Source organism: Beta vulgaris, chromosome 4 (genome assembly GCF_026745355.1).
Source record: "Beta vulgaris subsp. vulgaris cultivar EL10 chromosome 4, EL10.2, whole genome shotgun sequence".
Taxonomy (NCBI): Eukaryota; Viridiplantae; Streptophyta; class Magnoliopsida; order Caryophyllales; family Amaranthaceae; genus Beta; species Beta vulgaris.
In genome coordinates this window covers 23,278,367-23,298,494 of record NC_079205.1, presented here as the reverse complement: position 1 = coordinate 23,298,494, position 20,128 = coordinate 23,278,367, and the positions used below count along the sequence as shown (strand labels likewise).

General features: G+C 38.7%; 2 protein-coding genes across 2 annotated transcripts; both read left to right on the top strand.

Annotated features, from left to right (window-relative positions):
• Positions 1-124: 124 nt before the first annotated feature.
• LOC104907587 (translation initiation factor IF-2, chloroplastic) lies at positions 125-12,163 on the top strand. The gene is made up of 12 exons (XM_010696539.4): positions 125-2,034; positions 2,113-2,145; positions 2,633-2,746; positions 2,939-3,088; positions 3,342-3,440; positions 3,595-3,657; positions 4,469-4,624; positions 4,714-4,779; positions 5,810-6,046; positions 7,527-7,802; positions 10,580-10,768; positions 11,612-12,163. Exons 1-12 carry the CDS (start codon positions 553-555, stop codon positions 11,771-11,773), a joined length of 3,027 nt encoding a protein of 1,008 aa, XP_010694841.2. The 5' UTR covers positions 125-552; the 3' UTR covers positions 11,774-12,163.
• A 5,287-nt stretch (positions 12,164-17,450) lies between these two features.
• On the top strand, positions 17,451-17,894 carry LOC125496562 (uncharacterized). Its single transcript, XM_048642062.1, has one exon. The coding sequence runs from the start codon at positions 17,451-17,453 to the stop codon at positions 17,892-17,894; it is 444 nt and encodes a 147-aa protein (XP_048498019.1).
• Positions 17,895-20,128: the final 2,234 nt, after the last annotated feature.

Genomic DNA, 20,128 nt, shown 5'->3' with positions numbered 1-20,128 from the left:
CATGGTCATCTCTAATTTATATGTTAATATGTTATGAAAAACTGGAGAATGAAAATAAAAGCCTTATCAAGAAAATATAATTTGACAGGTAGAGAAACAGCCACACCGGCCTTTGTAGACCCTCCACTTAGCCAACACCTCTCAACTATCCTCACCTTTCTTTCTTACCATCCCCGCTTTTTTTTTTTTCTTCCTCTTATCTTTCTGACCTCAAATTTTCGTGCTTTCTTTCAGTTGGCCTTCTATTATCCCAGGTACGATTTTTCTATATATTTTCGCAATATCTACAATAAAGAAAACTGTTTATCACTTCAATTCAACAATATCTTTTTTCTGGGTTCTCACCCTACAATTTGCATATTAAGTTGTTTGTTTAGTGTGTTTTATTCTAGTTTGGAACTGTTGATTATAGAGGGGAGAGAGAGAAAGAGGAATGATACTTTTGTTGCGTAATGTTAGTTGAATTTAGCAGTTTTTGGGCAGTGTTTTTGAATTGTTACACTTGGGTAGTACTCATATGCTGATAAGAATTCTTCATATTTAAGAGTAATTATGGCAACAATGGCTTCCCTAGTGAGTTTGGGAAGCTCGGGAGCGACGTGCTCGGGGAATATGGAGGTATCCTTTTCATTAGTTAAGAGAATTTCATGTCCTAGAAGGGTTTGCAGTTGCAATTTTAAGCATTTGGGGGGAGGGAAGAGATGGCGTTACGTTTCTGTGTGTAGGCTTTCCATTGTCACTGATTATGTTTCTGAGCAAGGAAATGCTGTTACTCTTGAAAATGCATATAAAGATAGTAAAGGTGAGGACCTCGTATTGAAGCCTTCGCCCAAGCCCATGTTAAAATCTGGGCCTGATGGGAACCGTAAAATTGTAGAAAGTTCGGTTAAATTTGATGCAGACTCGAATAATAGGAAATTAGATAATGCGGAGGAGAGGAAGAAGGTTATTGAATCATTAGATGAGGTATTAGAGAAGGCGGAGAGACTAGAAACTGGAAGCTTACAGACAGAAAGTAAAAATGAGAGGAAACCTGTAAATAGACTATCACCCAGTGTAAGTAGCTCAACAAATGGTAGACCTGTAAATATTTCTGCCAAAGAGAAGCCTAACGCTGGGAAGAGTGTGTGGCGAAAAGGGAATCCAGTTTCTGCCGTGCAAAAAGTAGTACAAGAACCTCCTATGATTGAAAAGGTTGAGAGAGTTGGAAATAGGACAACTGGAGAACAAAAGTTAGATAACCAATCCCCTGAGACTTTGAGACCTCCATCACCACTGCAGAAGCCTGAGATTCAGTTGCAGGCAAGACCTTCTGTGGCTCCTCCAATGCCAAAGAAGCCAGTTTTGAAGGATGTAGGGATGTCTTCTGTAGCTGATGGGAAAGACCAGGCTGTGAAATCAAAAGAGAGGAAACCAATTCTGGTTGACAAATTTGCCACAAAGAAATCAGCAGTGGATCCAATTATTGCTCAATCAGTAATTGCCCCACCTAAACCTGCCAAATTTTCTTCTGCAAAGTTTAAAGACGATTACAAGAAGAAGGGTCTTTCAGCTGGTGGACCAAAGAGGCGTATGGTGAATAATGACGATGATGTACATGAAGAAACGTCGGAACTTGGTGTATCCATTCCTGGTTCTATTGCAGGCCGGAAAGGGAGAAAATGGAGCAAGGCAAGCCGCAAGGCTGCTAGGCGCCAAGCAGCCAGAGATGCAGCTCCTGTTAAAGTGGAAATTTTAGAAGTTGGAGAAAAGGGTATGTCAACAGAAGAATTAGCAGACAACTTGGCTATTAGTGAAGGTGAAATTTTGGGTTTCCTATATACGAAGGGGATTAAACCTGATGGGATGCAAACTCTTGACAATGCTATGGTAAAAATGATCTGCCAAAGGTATGATGTGGAAGTTTTGGATACAGTTTCTGATGAAATGGAAGTAATGGCTCGGAAGAGGGAAATGTTGGACGATGATGACCTTGACAAGCTTGAAGATAGGCCTCCTGTGCTTACTATCATGGGTCATGTAGATCATGGAAAGGTGAGTTAATGACAATATATATGTGGGTTATTTGTTATTCAGATTGCTCTTTTTTTAACGTGATTCATCTATTTGCAGACAACCCTCTTGGATTATATACGAAAGAGCAAGGTACATGTTTGACCTAAATATCTTGATGTTATTTTTGTGGTTGTGTTTCAATTTCGGCTTTCTAGTGTTATTTAATTTCCTTAGTGCCTCAAAACACAATAAATTGATCGTAGCTGTCAGCTGGTTGAGTGTTTTACTTCCACCCTTAGTATGCATTTCAGAAACGTAGCTGTGCATAATATGAATCTATATGTTCTCATGCTATATATTATTATAGAAATTATTCAAGCTGAACCAAATGGGTCTTTGGTATTTAAATTTCATTTCAGCGTTCTTGCCAAGTCTCTTACTATTGTGAATCATGTCAGTGCTTCAACCAAATAACTTAACTCTATTTCTAGTCCAAGTATGGATGAAGGGCGGTGTTACAAAAGAGATGATAATTTTGGGAAAAGTTCCATGCTGGATGGCTGGACCCTTTCATATCTCTTGCTTTAAAGTCATGGAACTGCTGGGATATGAACTGTAATTTTACTTTATTCTGCAGGTAGCTGCTTCTGAAGCAGGTGGGATTACACAGGGGATTGGAGCTTATAAAGTGGAAGTACCAGTTGATGGCAAGTTGCTGCCTTGTGTCTTTCTTGACACTCCTGGTCATGAGGTTAATTGAAGACTCAAGTCTAATTTCAATTCATTTTGATTGTACATACGCAATTTTTTTATGCGCGCAACCTGCTGTTTTTGCAAATATCTATATAAGAGTATTTCATCTGTAACTATGACAAATCGATTGTTTCTATAGAATGCTGTATCTTTCATGTTATCTGATCTGTTATGCATGTGTTTTTTGTAGGCTTTTGGGGCAATGAGGGCTCGTGGAGCAAGAGTCACGGATATTGCTATTATTGTAGTAGCTGCCGACGATGGGATCCGTCCTCAAACCAATGAAGCCATAGCACATGCAAAAGCAGCAGGTGTACCTATTGTGGTCGCAATTAATAAGGTAACTGTGTGCTTTAAGCTAGGATGAAGTTGCTTTTGGTAGCTATCGAGTATATACAATAATTTAAAATAGATGGACCTTTTAAAGATCCATGTTCGTAATTAGGAATCCATGCAGCTTGGAATCGGCATGTTTCGGATGACGCTTGCCTTGGTTTTATTTTGTTGACTTGTAGTGCTTGCATGTTGATGATCCATCATCCATCCAAATTTTGGTTTAATTTGTCTCGATCTTTTCTCCTTGGTTGTTACAGATCGACAAGGATGGGGCTAATCCTGATCGTGTGATGCAAGAGCTTTCATCAATCGGTTTAATGGCAGAAGATTGGGGAGGTGATACCCCAATGGTCAAGGTACTGTTTTTAATCATTCCAAAATAAGCCTTCTTATGCATGTCCTTCCAGAAGTTTCATATCTTCATTACTATGTTTTTCTTTTTCCTGTTTTTTATGGGTGGGTGGTTGCATGGTTTCAATGGATTCTCATCATTGTTCCTCTGTATGACAGATCAGTGCTCTTAAAGGTGAAAATGTGGATGAATTACTGGAGACAGTCATGCTTGTTGCAGAGGTAAGAAAATGCTATAATGTTAATTTTCTATGCAAATGCATTCCCAGATACCTCTGAAGGATTCTGTACATTTCTGACTGATTCTTTTCTTGGCTGTCTTACAATTCTCAATTTCTGAAGGAAAGGGATTCAGCTAGACGCAAAACTAATCATTTATTTATTAAACATACATCCTATTAGTGGAAGCTGTGATTTGTTCATAAGTTCTCTGTAGCTTAGTGCATTTGTTTATGCATTTAATATCAAGCTGGGAATATAACTCCTTGTTAGTTAATGAACTCTGGTCTTTATATCTCCTGCATTGCAAGTAATGCATCCCTTTTTCTGTATTGAATTAATGATGTAAGCCAATTCCTACGTATCGTTCAGGGAATTGGAGACTTTTGTCTTCATATAATTTTATAGCTATACATATCCACTCGTCCTGAAAATTTATGATGTATATTGTGATTGATGGCAAATACAGAAATCAAGGAGGATATTTCATGTCTTAATAGGTAATTTCCTATAAGTTGCATGTATAGATGTTTGTGTATGCAACTCTGAGGAAGATAAGGGTCCTATTTTCTTACATAATGCTAAACTCAAGTACTGGTTGTCATCGTTAATGAAGTTTGACTGACTAGATCTTTCAGAACAATCTCCTAAGAAATGTCCTCGTACTAGTTTCTTTCTAGGTTCTAATTGTCCTTGGCCTGTCAAAATGCAGTTTTTGGGGGTGTATCTTACATCCTTACCTCTTATTTCTTTATATGTCTCTCATTCTTATTGTTTTATGCTGTTCCTTGCTCGCTCCCTGCTCCTTTTGTAGTTGCAAGAGTTAAAGGCAAATCCTCATAGGAGTGCGAAGGGCAATGTAATTGAGGCTGGTCTCCATAAATCCAAAGGACCCATTGCCACTTTTATTGTGCAGAATGGCACCCTCAGAAAAGGGGACACAATAGTTTGTGGGGAAGCATTTGGGAAGGTTGGTAATTATGGCTGTGCGTGTATACTTTTGGAGAGTTACTGCTAAATCAAATCTCTTTGCTAATGACTTGGTCTTTCTGCTTAAAGGTGCGTGCCTTATTTGATCATGGAGGGAAGCCTGTTGATGAAGCTGGCCCATCGAGCCCTGTGCAGGTTCGATTTCTGCACGTGTCTGGTTTCTAGGCACGTTTTGTTGTTAGATGTAGAGGTTGCACCTGTTCTAGTAACATCAGGATTAAGTTCAAATAAAATTGAACATGACTCGCAAGTATTTCCTTGCACCTCAGAATACTATAGGAGGCTGCTTTCTTCTCTGAAGGTGCATAATTACAACTAGCTAATACCCGAGCATTGCGCTGTTTTTTATATATATACTAGTTATTAGGCCCGGGCTATGCCCCGGGTAGGAAAATTTTCATTTATTAATATAATAGTTTATGATAATAACACTAAATACAAGTTAGCCTAGTGGTTAAAACTTTAGTATATATACTTGAGGTCTTGGGATCAAACCCTATACTATGCAATTTCTTAATTTTTTTATTGTACATGGATTACATGAACTAAAACTCCCTAGGTAGAGTGCCACGTGGCACAGTTTCTTGTTTTCGCACGCCTTTTAATATATTTGTATATATATATAAATATATATATATAATACAATACAATATAATGCAATTATGTTTAATAAAGAAATCAACTTTTATAAACTAAAAAAAGATTCTCCTTTTCAATGATCGACACTAATACAGATGTGAGTTATGAATTATGATACAATTATATATGCATATAGTTGCACCTATTAAATGCTTTCAATGTAAAGAATGAATCCCTTTTTGAGAAATGACACAATTATACGCATGTAGTTGTACCTATTAAATGCTTTCAATTCAAAGAATTTAGGAGGGAACTTTAGTAGTTTGGGATGGAAAAAGCAAAAATTGTGGATTTTGCTTTGTAAAGAATATGTACAAGTGTCATATTTGGATATAAATGAGCATGTCAGTATAATAGCTGTTTTCATGTATACTGAGGGAAGGACTGAGCACATAAAGGATAAATTGACAAGGCTTTTAGAACTCTACTTTTTTTCGGTGTACATTTGTGAATTTCTGGATGTGCCACACTACTACCTCTTGTCCAGTATTGATTTTTTTTAACATCCATGAGAATTTGCATACAGGTTATTGGACTGCATAATGTTCCGTTTGCTGGTGATGAGTTTGAGGTCGTGAGTTCCCTTGACATAGCTCGTGAAAAGGCAGAGGCTCGTGCAGATGCTTTGAGAAATGAGCGCATAGCTGCTAAGGCTGGAGATGGAAAGATTACCCTGTCTTCTTTGGCTTCAGCAGTTTCATCTGGGAAGATGGCTGGTTTGGATTTGCACATGCTGAATATAATTTTGAAGGTTGATGTTCAGGTAGGTGTTATTTCTTTTTTCAGAGTTACTTAATGTTAATGGTAGTAGTATGCTTTTTAGTGGAATGACTGGCTAAATTTTGAGTTTCTGAAAATGGAGTTCCATTTTTTATGCTATTATGGATCTTGTTTCCTTCTCTCTCTCTCCCCTCCCCCTCCTCTTGTCATGACTTGTAATTCTTTTTCCTCTCACTGAACATCTTCTATGCCAACCAAGTTTTTTCTTTTTATCTTGGAAATTCTTTTGTGACACTTTTGGGTTCTTATGTTTTCTATATGGTCTTCAGCCTTTTAATATTTTAATAGGCTACTCATATAGAGACACATCACTGCTTACCCTATAATCCATATATTGTTACTACCATTGTCATTGTCCCTTAGCTCCACTTTCTTGCCTATTTGAGAACTACCCCTCTGTCTTTCCTCTTGAAAAATCAGGCCACGTGACACAAACAACCATCCTTATTTCCTTTTTTGGTGATTTGGACGCTATACAATTTTGTGCTTTGGGAATGTAATTCGGGAAATTGCAATTCCTATGCGGTACAAATTGGTCTGAGTCTTGAGAAAGTATGTTAAATTTAAAGTTATCCAAATCTACTATTTGCTTAATGCCAGTGGATTGAAGGTCACTTCCGAAGAAAACAAACAGTAAAATGTTGGGGTTGTAATTTACTCTTTGCACTAAATATGGACTTTCAGTGAAAAAAGTGAAAATTCGTGGTGCTTACAGCTCTAGCCTATCGAAGTTCTGTTCAAAAACCTCTTCCGACCCTGCCTTCCCCATTGCCGCTGGTTCACGACCAATCAATCAAAGAATAGGATGGAGAGGGCTACCAATCTTCCTGCTGCGACTTTGAATGCATCAAATTATTTTTTGAAGTTTCAACATCGGAGTACCAGCCCTCTATCTCAAGCAGCTTCTGTAACACATTGTTTCACCCTTAGAAAGAGCTCTTATTTCCAAATAAATCTAGATCGAAGATGTGATTAGTAGGAAGTGGTAGGTGTTGGATAATTATACAATCGAATGTCTTCTAGATCATGGATCTTTTTATGTTTGCTCTGGAACAATATTGTCATTCTAATATTTTGGAGAACAAATAAGTAGGGTGCACTCTTTCAACGTGTTAGCGGCATTTTCCAAATCTGCTAGACACCTACCAAGATACTTTCTGTTTTGTGGAGCACGGCCACTTGGAAATGATTTTTTTATTATTAAATTATTGAGACCATGGGGCTCTATCAGAAAACTGCGTGTAGTACAAGCTTCACTCTCATGATGATTTAGTTAGAGAGTAGAAGATGCTGATCAAGTTTAGGATGAAAAATAAGTATTGTAACTTTTGCTAAACTAGCTCCATACGTGCCCTTGTTACCGTGAGTTTTTGTTATTAAAGCTCTTCTGGTTGTTTCTTGCTTTTTTAATTGATGTAATAGGTATATGTGCTTTATTTAATATTTTGCATTGTCAATTGCAGGGATCAATTGAGGCACTGAAACAGGCTCTGGAGGTTCTTCCTCAGGAGAATGTATCGTTGAAGTTTCTCTTACAAGCAACAGGAGATATTAGTGCAAGTGATGTTGATCTTGCAGTGGCTAGTAAAGCCATTATATTGGGGTTCAATGTAAAGACACCTGGTGCTGTGGAAAAATATGCAAATAACAAAGGTGTCGAAATCCGGCTTTATAGAGTCATTTATGATCTAATTGATGACATGCGGAAAGCAATGGAAGGATTGCTGGAACCTGTTGAGGTAATTCTGGTGGACTATATTTAGACTTTCACAGTCAGCAATTCCTATCAGATTTCTAGTACTCCCTCCGTCCCATATTAATCAATACACTCTTATTAACAAATAATTGACATTTTATATTATTGTTGTAAGTAGGTTGTGGGTGTTTTTTTGTTGGAGTTAGTGGATCATGCCTCCACTTTTTGAAGAATGAGTGTAGTAGGATGTTTGTTTGTTAGTCTTTGGGCCCCTTATAAAGAGAGAAATAATATAGAATTGGTGGAAACTTGTCACTATAGGAAGTGTATCAATTGATGTGAGACATACGAAAATAGGAAGTGAATCAATTAATATGGGACCGAGGGAGTATTTTTCATGGGTTGCTTTGGGGCTGGGGTGGGGTTTGGATTGTGGTTAGGAGTGGTTTGCATATGTTCCCACTGAATTATTGGTCTTGCAATCTAGGAAGGAAATTGCAGAGATAAACTATATCTGATTACACACACATAACAGGCAAAGATGCACTTCATGAAAATCAGACACCTAAACATTACTGGTGCAATTTTCGTCCATCAATGCATGGGTATAAAAGTCTGATACTAGCTAATACCCCGTCCGTGAGTATATTTCACATGATTTTCACTTCTCTTTTGGCACTCTTCTAAACTTTTTTCCCCTAATGGTGGTTCAAGATGATTGAATTATTAGATGAAAATTGAACTTTTCGGCTATGCTACTTCTACAATTCATTTTCTCAAGCGCACCTGTGTGTAATAGGAGGTAGTTAAAATTAGTTAACTACCCTATTATTAGTTGAAAGTTGTTAGTAGTTGTTAGAATTCTTGAAAGTTGTTAGAATTCTGGTAGTTCTGTTAAATGGAGTTTTGGCAGGAAATCCTGTTACCCTCCTAAGCTGAGGTAATGTAGCTTAGCTGTGTATAAATAGAGGCTGTTTAGCTGAGTTGTGAGTTGTAATTCATTCTGAAATATAATACAATCACTCTCTATTTTACACTCAGTCAAGAGATTTGTTGAGTTTGCCTCTGTCTCTTCTATACTCTTGGAGGTTGCCTCCATTATCAGTCCTTAATAACAGAAGCTTTCTTAAGCTTACTGCTACACTGTGTCGGACATTTGAGACTCCCACAGGGGTATGAGATCCTTACTCAACTCGTCAATTTCCATCCTCATGCTTCAAGTATGTTGAACCACATACATGGAGGGAAAATGTAAATAAGGAGGAAAAGAGAATAGAACCATCTTATGCTCTCAATTAGGGCTTAAGTTCATAATTTTAGCAAACTCTAGAAAACAATTCAACCTAAAAATGTGTATATGTATTTGTCATGTCAAAAGCACATGCAAAAGTCTTTAAATCCAGGAGTATATATTTTGAATCCCCTGTCCCCACACCTGTGTCCAATTTCAGGATAGTCCCGTATGTCTGAAATGTTGGCTTTTCAACTCTCGGACTGTATATGTCTACGTACTCAACACTCATATCCATGTATGTGTAATGTAACTCTTGTGTAAGGATTTCATACTCATGTTGGAGTGTACATACACTTAGTGAATGAAGTAAATGAGTGAAAGTAACAAGGGAAAAACTCGAGCACGGGGTATCATGCGCTGACCTCGCCCTTCTCCCCTCGATGTTCCCACGTTGGGATCAGGTTTATATTCCAATGAGGAGAAGGGTTGTAGTTTGTAAGTTACGATGCCCAAATTCATTAGAGATTAGGGTCAGATTTGTTACAAATAATGAGAGAACTTGTAGCACATGAAGGAGCTTCATCATCCAAAGCAAATAAGTTCGTCAATAGCAAGAGCACTATATATTAGATGCATGGCATAGGTTTATCAGAAATAGGTGTGATAAAAGACTTTCTATCACTTTTTCATCACTAAAAAACCCTCCAATAGGGTTTTATAACTTATATGTGTTGGAGAACTAATTAAAATGATAGCTCTGTCAATCATTAGTTCACCCATGTGACAACATATTAAATTTGGAATTATTGTGAGAGTTTACTAGACGTTGAATTATTCCTGTCAAATTTTCCTATTATGAACGGGTAGATGAATAGTGTTTAGAAAATATACAAAGTTGTCATGTTTAATTTAAGAGAACTACATGTATGAGTAACAAAGACTTTCAAGCTTAAATATCTTTTTTACCACTCTAAATGAGCTTCATCATTGAGTTTGACATGGGTATTAAGAATAGTTGTTAATTATAATAATATACTTGAATGTGTAAGAAGAGATAGAAAACGTAAAGTGAAAGTATAGCAATATGGTAGTTTATTTCTATGTTACTCACACACGGATTGAGTGTCTACTCGGATACCGGTGTCCAAGTGTCCGACTTGGCTATTTTGTAGAAAAAAGTCAAGTTTTTAGCTTAAAATGAAGTATCCAAGTAAAGTGTCGTGTCAGACACGACACGACGCCCCGTTTTTGAGATGAATAATGGTGTCAGAGTAACACTGGTTTATTCTAGGAATTTCTGAGTCTATAAAGCGCTAAAAAGTGCTATCAGTATGATGAAGAAAGTTTTCATTTGATGATGGGAGATAAGCTTCATCTTTGGGAAAGAAAATTAAGCATGTATATCGGCCACCTTTTGCTGTATATCATATAGATGAAATTTTATGCTCCTATCTAGGGAATAGGGACATAAATGTGCCTTACCTGACAAGCTTCTATTGAATTATCTTTAAGAACTGTGTTCGTCTTCCTAGTACCTCTTTACTTGAAATTCAATTTTCACTGCTTATAAGAATCTATGCATGTAGGAACAAATTACAATTGGTGCAGCAGAAGTGCGGGCCACATTCAGCAGCGGGAGTGGTCGTGTTGCTGGGTGCATGGTGAATGAGGGAAAAATTACTAAAGGATGTGGGATTCGAGTTGTACGGAAGGGAAAACCTGTCCATGTTGGAGTCCTTGACTCTTTGCGTCGAGTGAAGGAAAATGTCGAAGAGGTATACTTTTCTAAAGATTTTTCTCTTCAGTTTAAGATTCCAGTCACAGATGCTGGTAAGTTGTAGCCTCTCGGCTTATGCCATTCGAAGAAAAATTGCTCTGCTTTTCAACAACTATTTGCTTATTACTTGTTTAGTTCCTGAACTTAAAACAAGATCTGTGCGTCTTGTCAGCTTGAGTGGAAGTTCCCTCAGTAGGCAGCTGTATTCTTAATCTCTACTTCCTCGGTTTGATGCCCTTGTGTGAACTAATACATGAGTGTAACGAGTATCTCTTTAGGTCTCTGGGCAATCATGGTCATTCTTAGATTGGTGCACCCAACTGCTTTTTTTTTTTTTTTTTTTTTTTTTTGCGTTGACATTTTTACTTTTACTATGTGGTATAACATATTTATTTGTTAATATAGGCTTAATTTTGTAGGGAATTTCAAGGAATACCCCAGTACTTTGTAAAATTCGCGTGATACCTTTCACACCTAATTTTGTGCATAAGTATAGCCATAAACTTCCAAATTATTCATTGTATGCAGATAATTTAATTTGTTTGTCAAAAAGTGTGAGTGGCAGGGGTGTTTAATGTTGTATAAAATGATTTCACACTTCTAATTGGATACTAGTTACTGTCATATCATACACAACAAATACAATAACTTAACAACATATCAATGTTATTGGTTATAAATTAATAGCTAAATTGTTTTTATTAATGTAAATGTGATTGGACAAATGTTAACATCACATTATGCCTGAACTTATATTTTTTTTTTTGACTGGATAGGCTCTTCAATATTTTAAATGCATATGCATATTGTTTATGGAAGTTGACGCTTCTCCACTTTTCAGGTAAGCACTGGACTTGAGTGTGGAATTGGATTGGAAGACTATGATGATTTCGAGGTAGGTGATACACTTGAGGCATTCAATACAGTGCAAAAGAAACGAACCCTTGAGGAGGCTTCAGCTCAGGTAGCAGCTGCACTGGAGGGAGCTGGTGTTGCTCGATGATGATGATTCAACAAAGTGCTCTCGTTACCAAATTAAGGATACACTGGTTCTTTCACCTCCGGTCTCACACCGCTACTGCATATAAGAAGTTTCAAAGCTGTTATTCGGGTATGTTTTGACTGAATATGATGGACGTGTTGGGAGCATTGGATCTTCTATGGATGTGCAACAACTTGGTTGGCTCCCCGTTTGTATAAGATTATGCTGTACATAGTGGTATATGAATCAGATCTATACGCTTCACTCTAATGTAGTAGTGAATACCTCGATATTCTTTTCTGACGGCATTTTGTAACAGCTACAGTAACACCTTGTAAAGCAAAAGATCTTTTAATGTCACAAGGAAAGGTGGAACATTGCCTGGTTCAATAATCATTTTTCTTTACTGTATCTCTTGCAGTGTGTCGCATTTAGTACTTGAACAATCCAAAACAAAACTCACAAGCTTGTTCTGGGAATGCGCCAAACTCCAACAATTGCGTGTTTAAATCATTCCCATTTTGCATTTCGATCATTCAGCTATCTTCTACCGGACGGAACCACCTCCCCAGGTCAACCGACGCCCATATCAGTTTGAAAATTGGTGCCTCAGACACCCTGACTTACCTCACATTATTTCGTCTGTATGGCGCATGCCCATCGCTGGCTCAACAATGTACCGTTTCACTAAGCATCTCTCTATCTTTCGCAACGAGATTAGGAAATGGTGCTTGGATCACAAAGTTGTTTAGGGGATTGATTGGCAGGAGGTCTCTACGAAGTTAGCTGCCACTGCGACTAATATCTCCACTCTTCCTCAAGGGAATGCTTTCATGCTCCAACGTCAGCAGGAGTTGGTTCAGTCTTCTTTGGCCCACTCTTACTGGTCTCAACAGTCTAAAGACAAGTACGTACAATTTGGGGAACTTCCCACCAAGTTCTTTTATAATAGGATGCGACAGAAATGACGTTCAACATATATCTACATGCTCCGGACTGCAGACGGACAATGGACTGAGGATGGTCCAACCATAGTGGATACTATCTTACACCATTTCAAAGAGGCATATGGCAACTATCAGGTGCCTAATATCTCTGATCAGGCCCAAGACGAGGCCATCGACCTAGTACTTCGCGCATTAAACTTACCACATCTTTCTAGTGTACAACAACAGCAGCTACTTCTGCCTTTCTCTGAGGCTGAAGTGCAAGAGGCCATGTTTGGCATTGGTCATGCAACATCTCCTGGGTTGGATGGCTCGACAGCCGAATTTTTCCAAAATCACTGGGACATTCTTGGGAAACAGGTATTTCAAGCAGTTAATCACTTCTTCTCCACAGGCTTCATACTCCGGGAATGGAACCAGACGCTTCTGGTTTTGTTGCCCAAGGGTCAGATTCCGGAGGATGTGACTCAATTTCGGTCTATTAGTCTATGTAACACAATTTATAAATGTGTTTCGAAATGCTTGGTCAACCGGCTACGGCCGTTGCTATCTGATCTTATCAAGGAATACCAGAGTGCCTTCATTCCGGGTCGTCATATGTGATAACATTTTGATAAGTCATGAGTTAACCCATGTTCTGAATAAGCATCGACGCGGTAATGTTCATCTAGCGGCTCTCAAAATTGACATGAATAAGGCGTATGATCGGGTTAATTGGAGGTTTCTCTTAAAGGTTCTTCAAGCTTATGGGTTCCCTGCCCAGTGGATACAGTTGATTAGTCAATGTATATCCACAATGACATATCGCCTCTTGGTCAATGGACAGGTTACCGAGGCCTTTCCTTCGCATTGTGGTATCCGACAGGGTGATCCCCTATCTCCCTATCTGTTTTTGTTCTGTATGGATGTCTTGTCCCGCATGTTAACGCTGGCTACAGATATTCGCCTATTTGATGGATTTCGAGCGCACAGGTACGCCCCTTCTATCTCTCATCTGTTTTTTGCTGATGATGCTCTTCTTTTCTTTAAAGCGTCAATTACCTCCTGTACGGAAGTTTCCAACCTCTTGGGCCGATTCTGCCATATCTCTGGACAAATGATCAGTTTACGTAAGTCATATGTTAAATTTTAGCCCCAACGTTCCCGAGAACATGGGTCAAGAATACAAAGATATCTTACAATTGGAAACGAAATAGTCCCTGGGAACGTATTTTGGTGCTCCTGTGGACATTCAAGGCAAGAAAACTCAGCACTTCACCTTCTTACTTGATAAAATTTCTCAGCGCATAACAACATGGTCTCATTCCCCACTTTCGCAAGCTGGGAAATTGATTCTCATCAATTCTGTCCTCATTGCTTCGATAGCCCATATCCTTTCCGTATTCTTAATTCCCACAACCATAGCTAACAAGGTGGATGCTATGCTGGCCCGTTTCTTCTGGTCTAATTGCTCTGGTAAAGGAATTGCTTGGAGAAGTAAGGATCTCTTGTAAATGCCAAAAGGTGCTGGTGGCCTCGGGTTACGTAGTATTACGATGCATAATCGCTCACTTCTGATTAAAAAAGTGTGGCGTATGCATCGGATCGGAATTCCAATTTACTCATCAGCAAGGTACTTTCTCGTCCGTCTCTGGCTCCTGCTTCCTCGCTAGCTACACTAAGTTCCGTGCAGGGGCAATGTTCTTGGGGTGCACGAGGTTTACATCAAGCTGAGAAGGTTCTCTTGACAAATTATGTTTGGAAAATTGGATCCAATTCCAGACTACTTGCTGGTAAAGAGCGATGGGTAAATGGGGAGGTTCCCCTCTTTCGCGATAATGTTCCACTTCGCACTGCTGCTACTGTCACCATAGGCTCCCTATTGTTGCCCCAACAACAAGGTTGGAATATTTCCCGGCTTCATTCGTTCTTTCATCCCACCACGGTTCGCGCCATTCGCGCCTTAGAGGTTCCGTGTTTCTCCAATCCTTCCGACATTCCTATTTGGCCTTTTACCACATCGGGCCAATACACCACTAAATCTGGATACTACCTTCTCTCTCAAAATACCGATATCTACAGCATGAACCCCCCCTCTAGTTTCGAATTTTTTTCGCATTCTATGGGGATTGCGCATCATGCCAAAATGGAAGCTTTTCCTCTGGAAATTGTTCCACAACAGTTTAGCAACAACAGCTAACCTTTCAAACCGTGGTCTGTCCATGTCAGATGTTTGTCCAAACTACAACTTGGAACCTAAGACATGCCAACACCTTTTTCGATTTTGCCATATTTAGCCACTGTGGCGTGGTAAACCAGCCAATTGGGTATTATTTCCAACTCGACTCCACTTGTGGCCTTTAAAGATTGGCTCATCGCATGGATTCATTATTTCTACCAACAGGATGGGTACACTGGTGATCGTCTTCCCTTGTTTGTGGCCACTTTATGGGCTATCTGGCAGGGTCGGAAGAAACATATCTTCAATGGGTTAGTACCAGATTTAGATTTACTACGCTCTCTAGCGGACCACGACCTTCAGCAACACCTCACCTTTCTGGCCACTCCTCTTCCACAACCTCGCTCTCTGCGTGAGACTCCTGGTCCTCCAGGGTTCCTTAACGCACATTTTGGGGCATCTTTCTACGGGGCCACACAGTTACATATCCAAGTGGATGGCTCCTGGGCGGCGTCGTCTCCTTTGGCTGGCATTGCATGGGTGGTTGATCATGCTACCACCAACGCTCGGGAGGGGCAAGGAAGTTGCATTCGTGCCTCCTCCGCTCTGGTTGCTGAAGCACAGGCTTGTCTGGGGCCTTGATTTGGGCTCACGCACGAGGTTATCATCACATCATGATATATACGGACTCTGAGTTATTAGTCCGGAGTTTACTTCACCAGGTCACACAACCGATTTCGATCGCTTGGACTCTCAATGACATTCGATACCTGGGCCAACAATTTCAATGGTGTCGGATTACGAAGGTTACTCGACCACAAGTTCAGATGGCCCATGACCTGGCTAATCATGTCTGCCGGGGACAAATTCCAATGGCCCCCATTTAGTTATGTATTAGTTTTCTGTACGTTTCTCCAATGTCCAAAAAAAAAAAAAAATCATTAATGTTTGTGAACTTTTTTCTAATAGATTTTAAGATTTTATCTCTACTTGTAGCTAGAGGTGTTAACCAGCTGAACCGAGATCGAGCTTGGGATTGTTCGTCTAAACTCGTAACACTTTTACTCGAATTCGAGTCGAGCCTCAAGCTTTTTTGAGCTTAAATTTTATAGTCCAATTTACCTTAAAACTCAACTTAAGGTAAAAAAATTATATTAGATATATTATATAACTCGGTTATGATTACTTATTTTGTGTTTTTCACAAGTATTGTGCAAAGGTTAAGTATAACTTTTCATTTAATTTCTATAGTATGGAAAATAATATAAGTAAAACATATTTCGAGCCTTTTCACAAACTTTTTGAATCGAGTTTTACTATAATCGGCCTTATAAAATTTTGAAACTATCTTGAATAGTTTGCGAGCGAGTTAGGCTCATGTTACATGTTACTCCATAACTTATTGTGTAACATCTCATACAAGTGAACTAATACGAGTGTTTCATATCATTATTACTCATTTTTATGTCAATATTGACGTACTTCATGTCGTTTTGGAGCTTTCTCGTGTCATTTCTTATAAATTATTTTCATGTCATTTATAAAACTCTTTCATGTCATTATTAAAATAAATAAATAAATAATTGAATTCTATGACATTTGTTTATCAAAATCAGTTCTATGTCATTATTACTCAGTTCTGTGTCCTTTATTCTCACTTCTATGTCATTTTGACTTCCTTCTAAGTCATTTTTCACCAAAGTGTTGTATCATTTTCTCTTATTTCATTATTATTTATCAACTCTTTATTTTTCTCATCATTATTACTCATTTTTATGTCATTATTGACGTATCTCATGTCATTTTTGAACCATCTCGTGTCTTTTTTTTTTATCAATATGTTTACAGACTCAATTAACCTTGTGAAAGCCTTGCAAGATAATGTTAGCCCGCAGATATATCTCATTTGGACTATTGAGAAGATACAAACTCTAGCCAACGATCTCCCCCGCTGTTGCATTACTAAAGTTCGACGTAACAATGTTGCAGAGGCAGACATGATAGCGAAGAAATAACTTCCTTTTCTACAACAATGTTTTAGTTTGTTCTTCATGTGTAAAAAGAATTAACGTTCAATCAGTTGCTACTGTTAACTACTCTGTCGAATTTATAGTATAAAAACATGGGAAAATTGTGAAATAGTACTTTTTGTAGCACTGATTTTGTGAACTAGTACCTTTATTGTTTTTTTTTTTTGTCAACTAGTACCTTTAAGTTGTGAAATCTTTTATTTGCAGTACCTTTACTAAATTTTCTGGGCAAAACAGTCAACATTCCGACGTTGACTCCTGATTTCCCACCAAATTTTGCGCGTGAGTCACACATCTAATCTTAAAACCACTCTCTCCCACTCGCCTAAAATATTACTCCCATTTAACTCAATCCCTTTCCCCAAAAACAAAAACCTTGACCACTATACTCAAAACTCTCCCATTCTCACCCTAAATTTCACCTTGTGAAAGAGAATTCAACTCTTGGAAATTGAATTCCAATTTCGGTCTTCTTCAATTTCAAAGGTATGTTAATTAATTCCTTTTCGTTTTATTTTTGGAAAATTAGGGCTAATTTTTTGTTTTTTTAATCTTATAGAATAATGTCTTCTTCAAAGTCTGGATCTTCCTCAGCCAAACGTACTAGGAAGTGTGGATGTGGAGTCCCAGTTGCTGAAAAAAGATCGTGGACTGTTGATAATCCAGGGAGGAAATTTATAGCATGCAAATTTTATGACAAGGAGAGTGGGCACATGGGCTGTGAGCTTTTTGATTGGGTGGACCAAGGTTCGACTGAATGGCAGAAGGACACCATCAATCAATTGGTGTTGGAGAAGCAAATTCTGAAATCTCAGAATACACTACTGAAGAGGGAAATTAGTAGGCATCAGGAGGATAAATTGATGATGATTAGTGAAATTGAAGAGCTAAGGTCAGGGGGTATGAATGATGGACCTAAGCATGTTATTAGGGTGGCTCCAAAATCTAAGGCATTTGTAATTGTTGTTGTTATACTAGTTATTTCACTCTTTTGTATGAAGTATTAGATGAAGATTGACATTCTACTTAGTTTTTAGCATGTTAGTGTTCGATGTTGTAGGTGTTGCTTTGTATGTGGCAGTAGAAAAAAGTCCACAAATTTTCACTACTTTATTGTATGTGGCACTAGAAACAAGCCTAAGAATGATCAATGAAAATGGTTTTTGAACATTCTCCATAAAAGCATTGTTGTAAGATTTCAGTTGTTGAACTTTGTATTGCAATCAGTAAATAAGAAGCACACATGATTGTTCAAAAAGATTTCATTTTTGCATTCTAATAAGAACAATGAGGATCAGCAGTCATTACAATCATGGGACCATTACAATGCAAAAAAAAAAAACATACTAATTGTTCAACATAATGAGTTTAGAGCAAACAAAAAAAACCAATTAAAACATCTCAGATTGGTGCACTTCCATCAAGGTTGTGAGAGAGGTGGTCCTTCTGTTTCAGGGACTTGTTGGCTCTCCTGATCCTCTGCTACTTGTGCACCCCTCTTAGGCTGCTTCTTCATCCTGAAAGAACCGGTTTTGGGAGGCCTTCCAGTCTTCTTAGGGGGGGGTGGGGGTGCAGGATCATTTGTGCATTTCTTCTTGTTATGGCCATAGTTCCTACAGTTGGAGCACTGGAATGGTTTTCTTTTCTTCACAACCAATTGTGAAACATTCTCAAGCTCCCCTTCCCCTGCCTCCTTCACTCTCTTCTTCTTAGAAGGCCTTCCAGGTAGCTTCCTAAATGGGGGTGGCTCTGGTCTGACATGAGGTGTCTTCTCCCACTGCCTCATCCCAGGCATAGGGTTGAATTAGGAGCATAGGTGAGCCTAAATGCCTCCTTGCTGTAGGCTTGATGGACATAGTCCTCTGGATCAGCCCTATTTCTCATGATGCACCTAAAGGCATGGCAACATGGAATGCCACTAACATCCCATCTAAAGCAGCCACAAGTATCCCTTAAGATCCACCACATATTATCATCACCATGCTTAACCTCAAACTTGTCAACATGGGACTTAGTCTCAAAACAGTTCCTTGCAATGTGTTGTGCAACTTCTAGTTGCTTCAAAGCAGCAGGCATGATCTTACCTTCATACTTCTCCAATCCATCCCTTTTCTCACAACACCTCTTCATTACATATCGTCTTATCCACTCCATCATAGTTAGGATAGGTTGTGCTCTTGCATCCCTAATCACATTATTGAATGACTCACAACAATTATTGAGGATCATGGCTGACTTGGTCTTGGTTGAAAAGGCATGTCTGCTCCAATGCTTGGGTGGGATCTTGCTCAAATAATTAAATGCATCCTTGGATAGCATCTTGATTGACTCCATTTGAGCCTCAAACACTTCCTGCACAAATGTAACAAACACCACACCCATATCAGACCTTATGAACATCAAATGCAAAATATACCTAATTAGGAAAAGATCCACTACCCTAAATATACCTTAGTGGAAGCCCTAGCTGCTTTCCAAAAGCATAGCCTAAATGCCTCTCCTGGATGGGCCAATTTAAAATTGGCCCATATATGCCTACAGCAATACCTGACTTCAGCATCAGGAATGACCTTTGAGAAGACATTAAGCAAACCCTACATCAAGTAGTATAAGTTAGTGAAGCATAACATAGTAGAAGAACAATATAGCCATATTTGAAGATGTACACTCACGTTCTGCCTATCTGACATGAAAGCCAGATCATCCTTCTCATGCAACCAGGTAACATGCTCTGTAATAGAGCCAAGATCTTTCACCAAGAGCTCCAGAAACCACTGCCAAGTGCCTTATTCTCTGCCTCCACTATAGCCCAGGCCACTGGGAACAAATTGTTGTTCCCATCCTTACCCACAGCAGCCAAACAAATCCCTGGAAAAGTCCCTCTCAAATGACATCCATCTACACCCAAAATATGCCTACACCCTTGTATGAATCCCTCTTTGCAAGGTTGTAAACAGATGTACAACCTCTCAAACATAACAGGTGGCCTCTCTATGTTACTTACACAAACATAAGCAGAAGAACCAGGGTTGTACTTTTGGATAGCAGCTGCATAATCCCAAACCTTATGGTATTGGTCAGCTGCACTTCCATGTATGTGCTCCAAAGCCATTTGCCTAGCATAATATGCTTTATAGTACTGCACATCAACCCCTAGTTCCCTTTGAATTCTAAGTATGAAAGCTTGAATACTCATTTTAGGATCATCCCTAAATGCATCTATAAAGTGCTCAGCTATAAA

Excerpts from the sequence above, each read along its gene's own strand:
- LOC104907587 (XM_010696539.4), top strand. The coding sequence starts at position 553 with ATGGCAACAATGGCTTCCCTAGTGAGTTTGGGAAGCTCGGGAGCGACG. Across the intron at positions 4,625-4,713 it reads GTGGGGAAGCATTTGGGAAG|GTGCGTGCCTTATTTGATCA; the intron begins GTTGGTAATTAT and ends TTCTGCTTAAAG. Across the intron at positions 6,047-7,526 it reads TTTTGAAGGTTGATGTTCAG|GGATCAATTGAGGCACTGAA; the intron begins GTAGGTGTTATT and ends TGTCAATTGCAG.
- LOC125496562 (XM_048642062.1), top strand. The coding sequence starts at position 17,451 with ATGTCTTCTTCAAAGTCTGGATCTTCCTCAGCCAAACGTACTAGGAAG.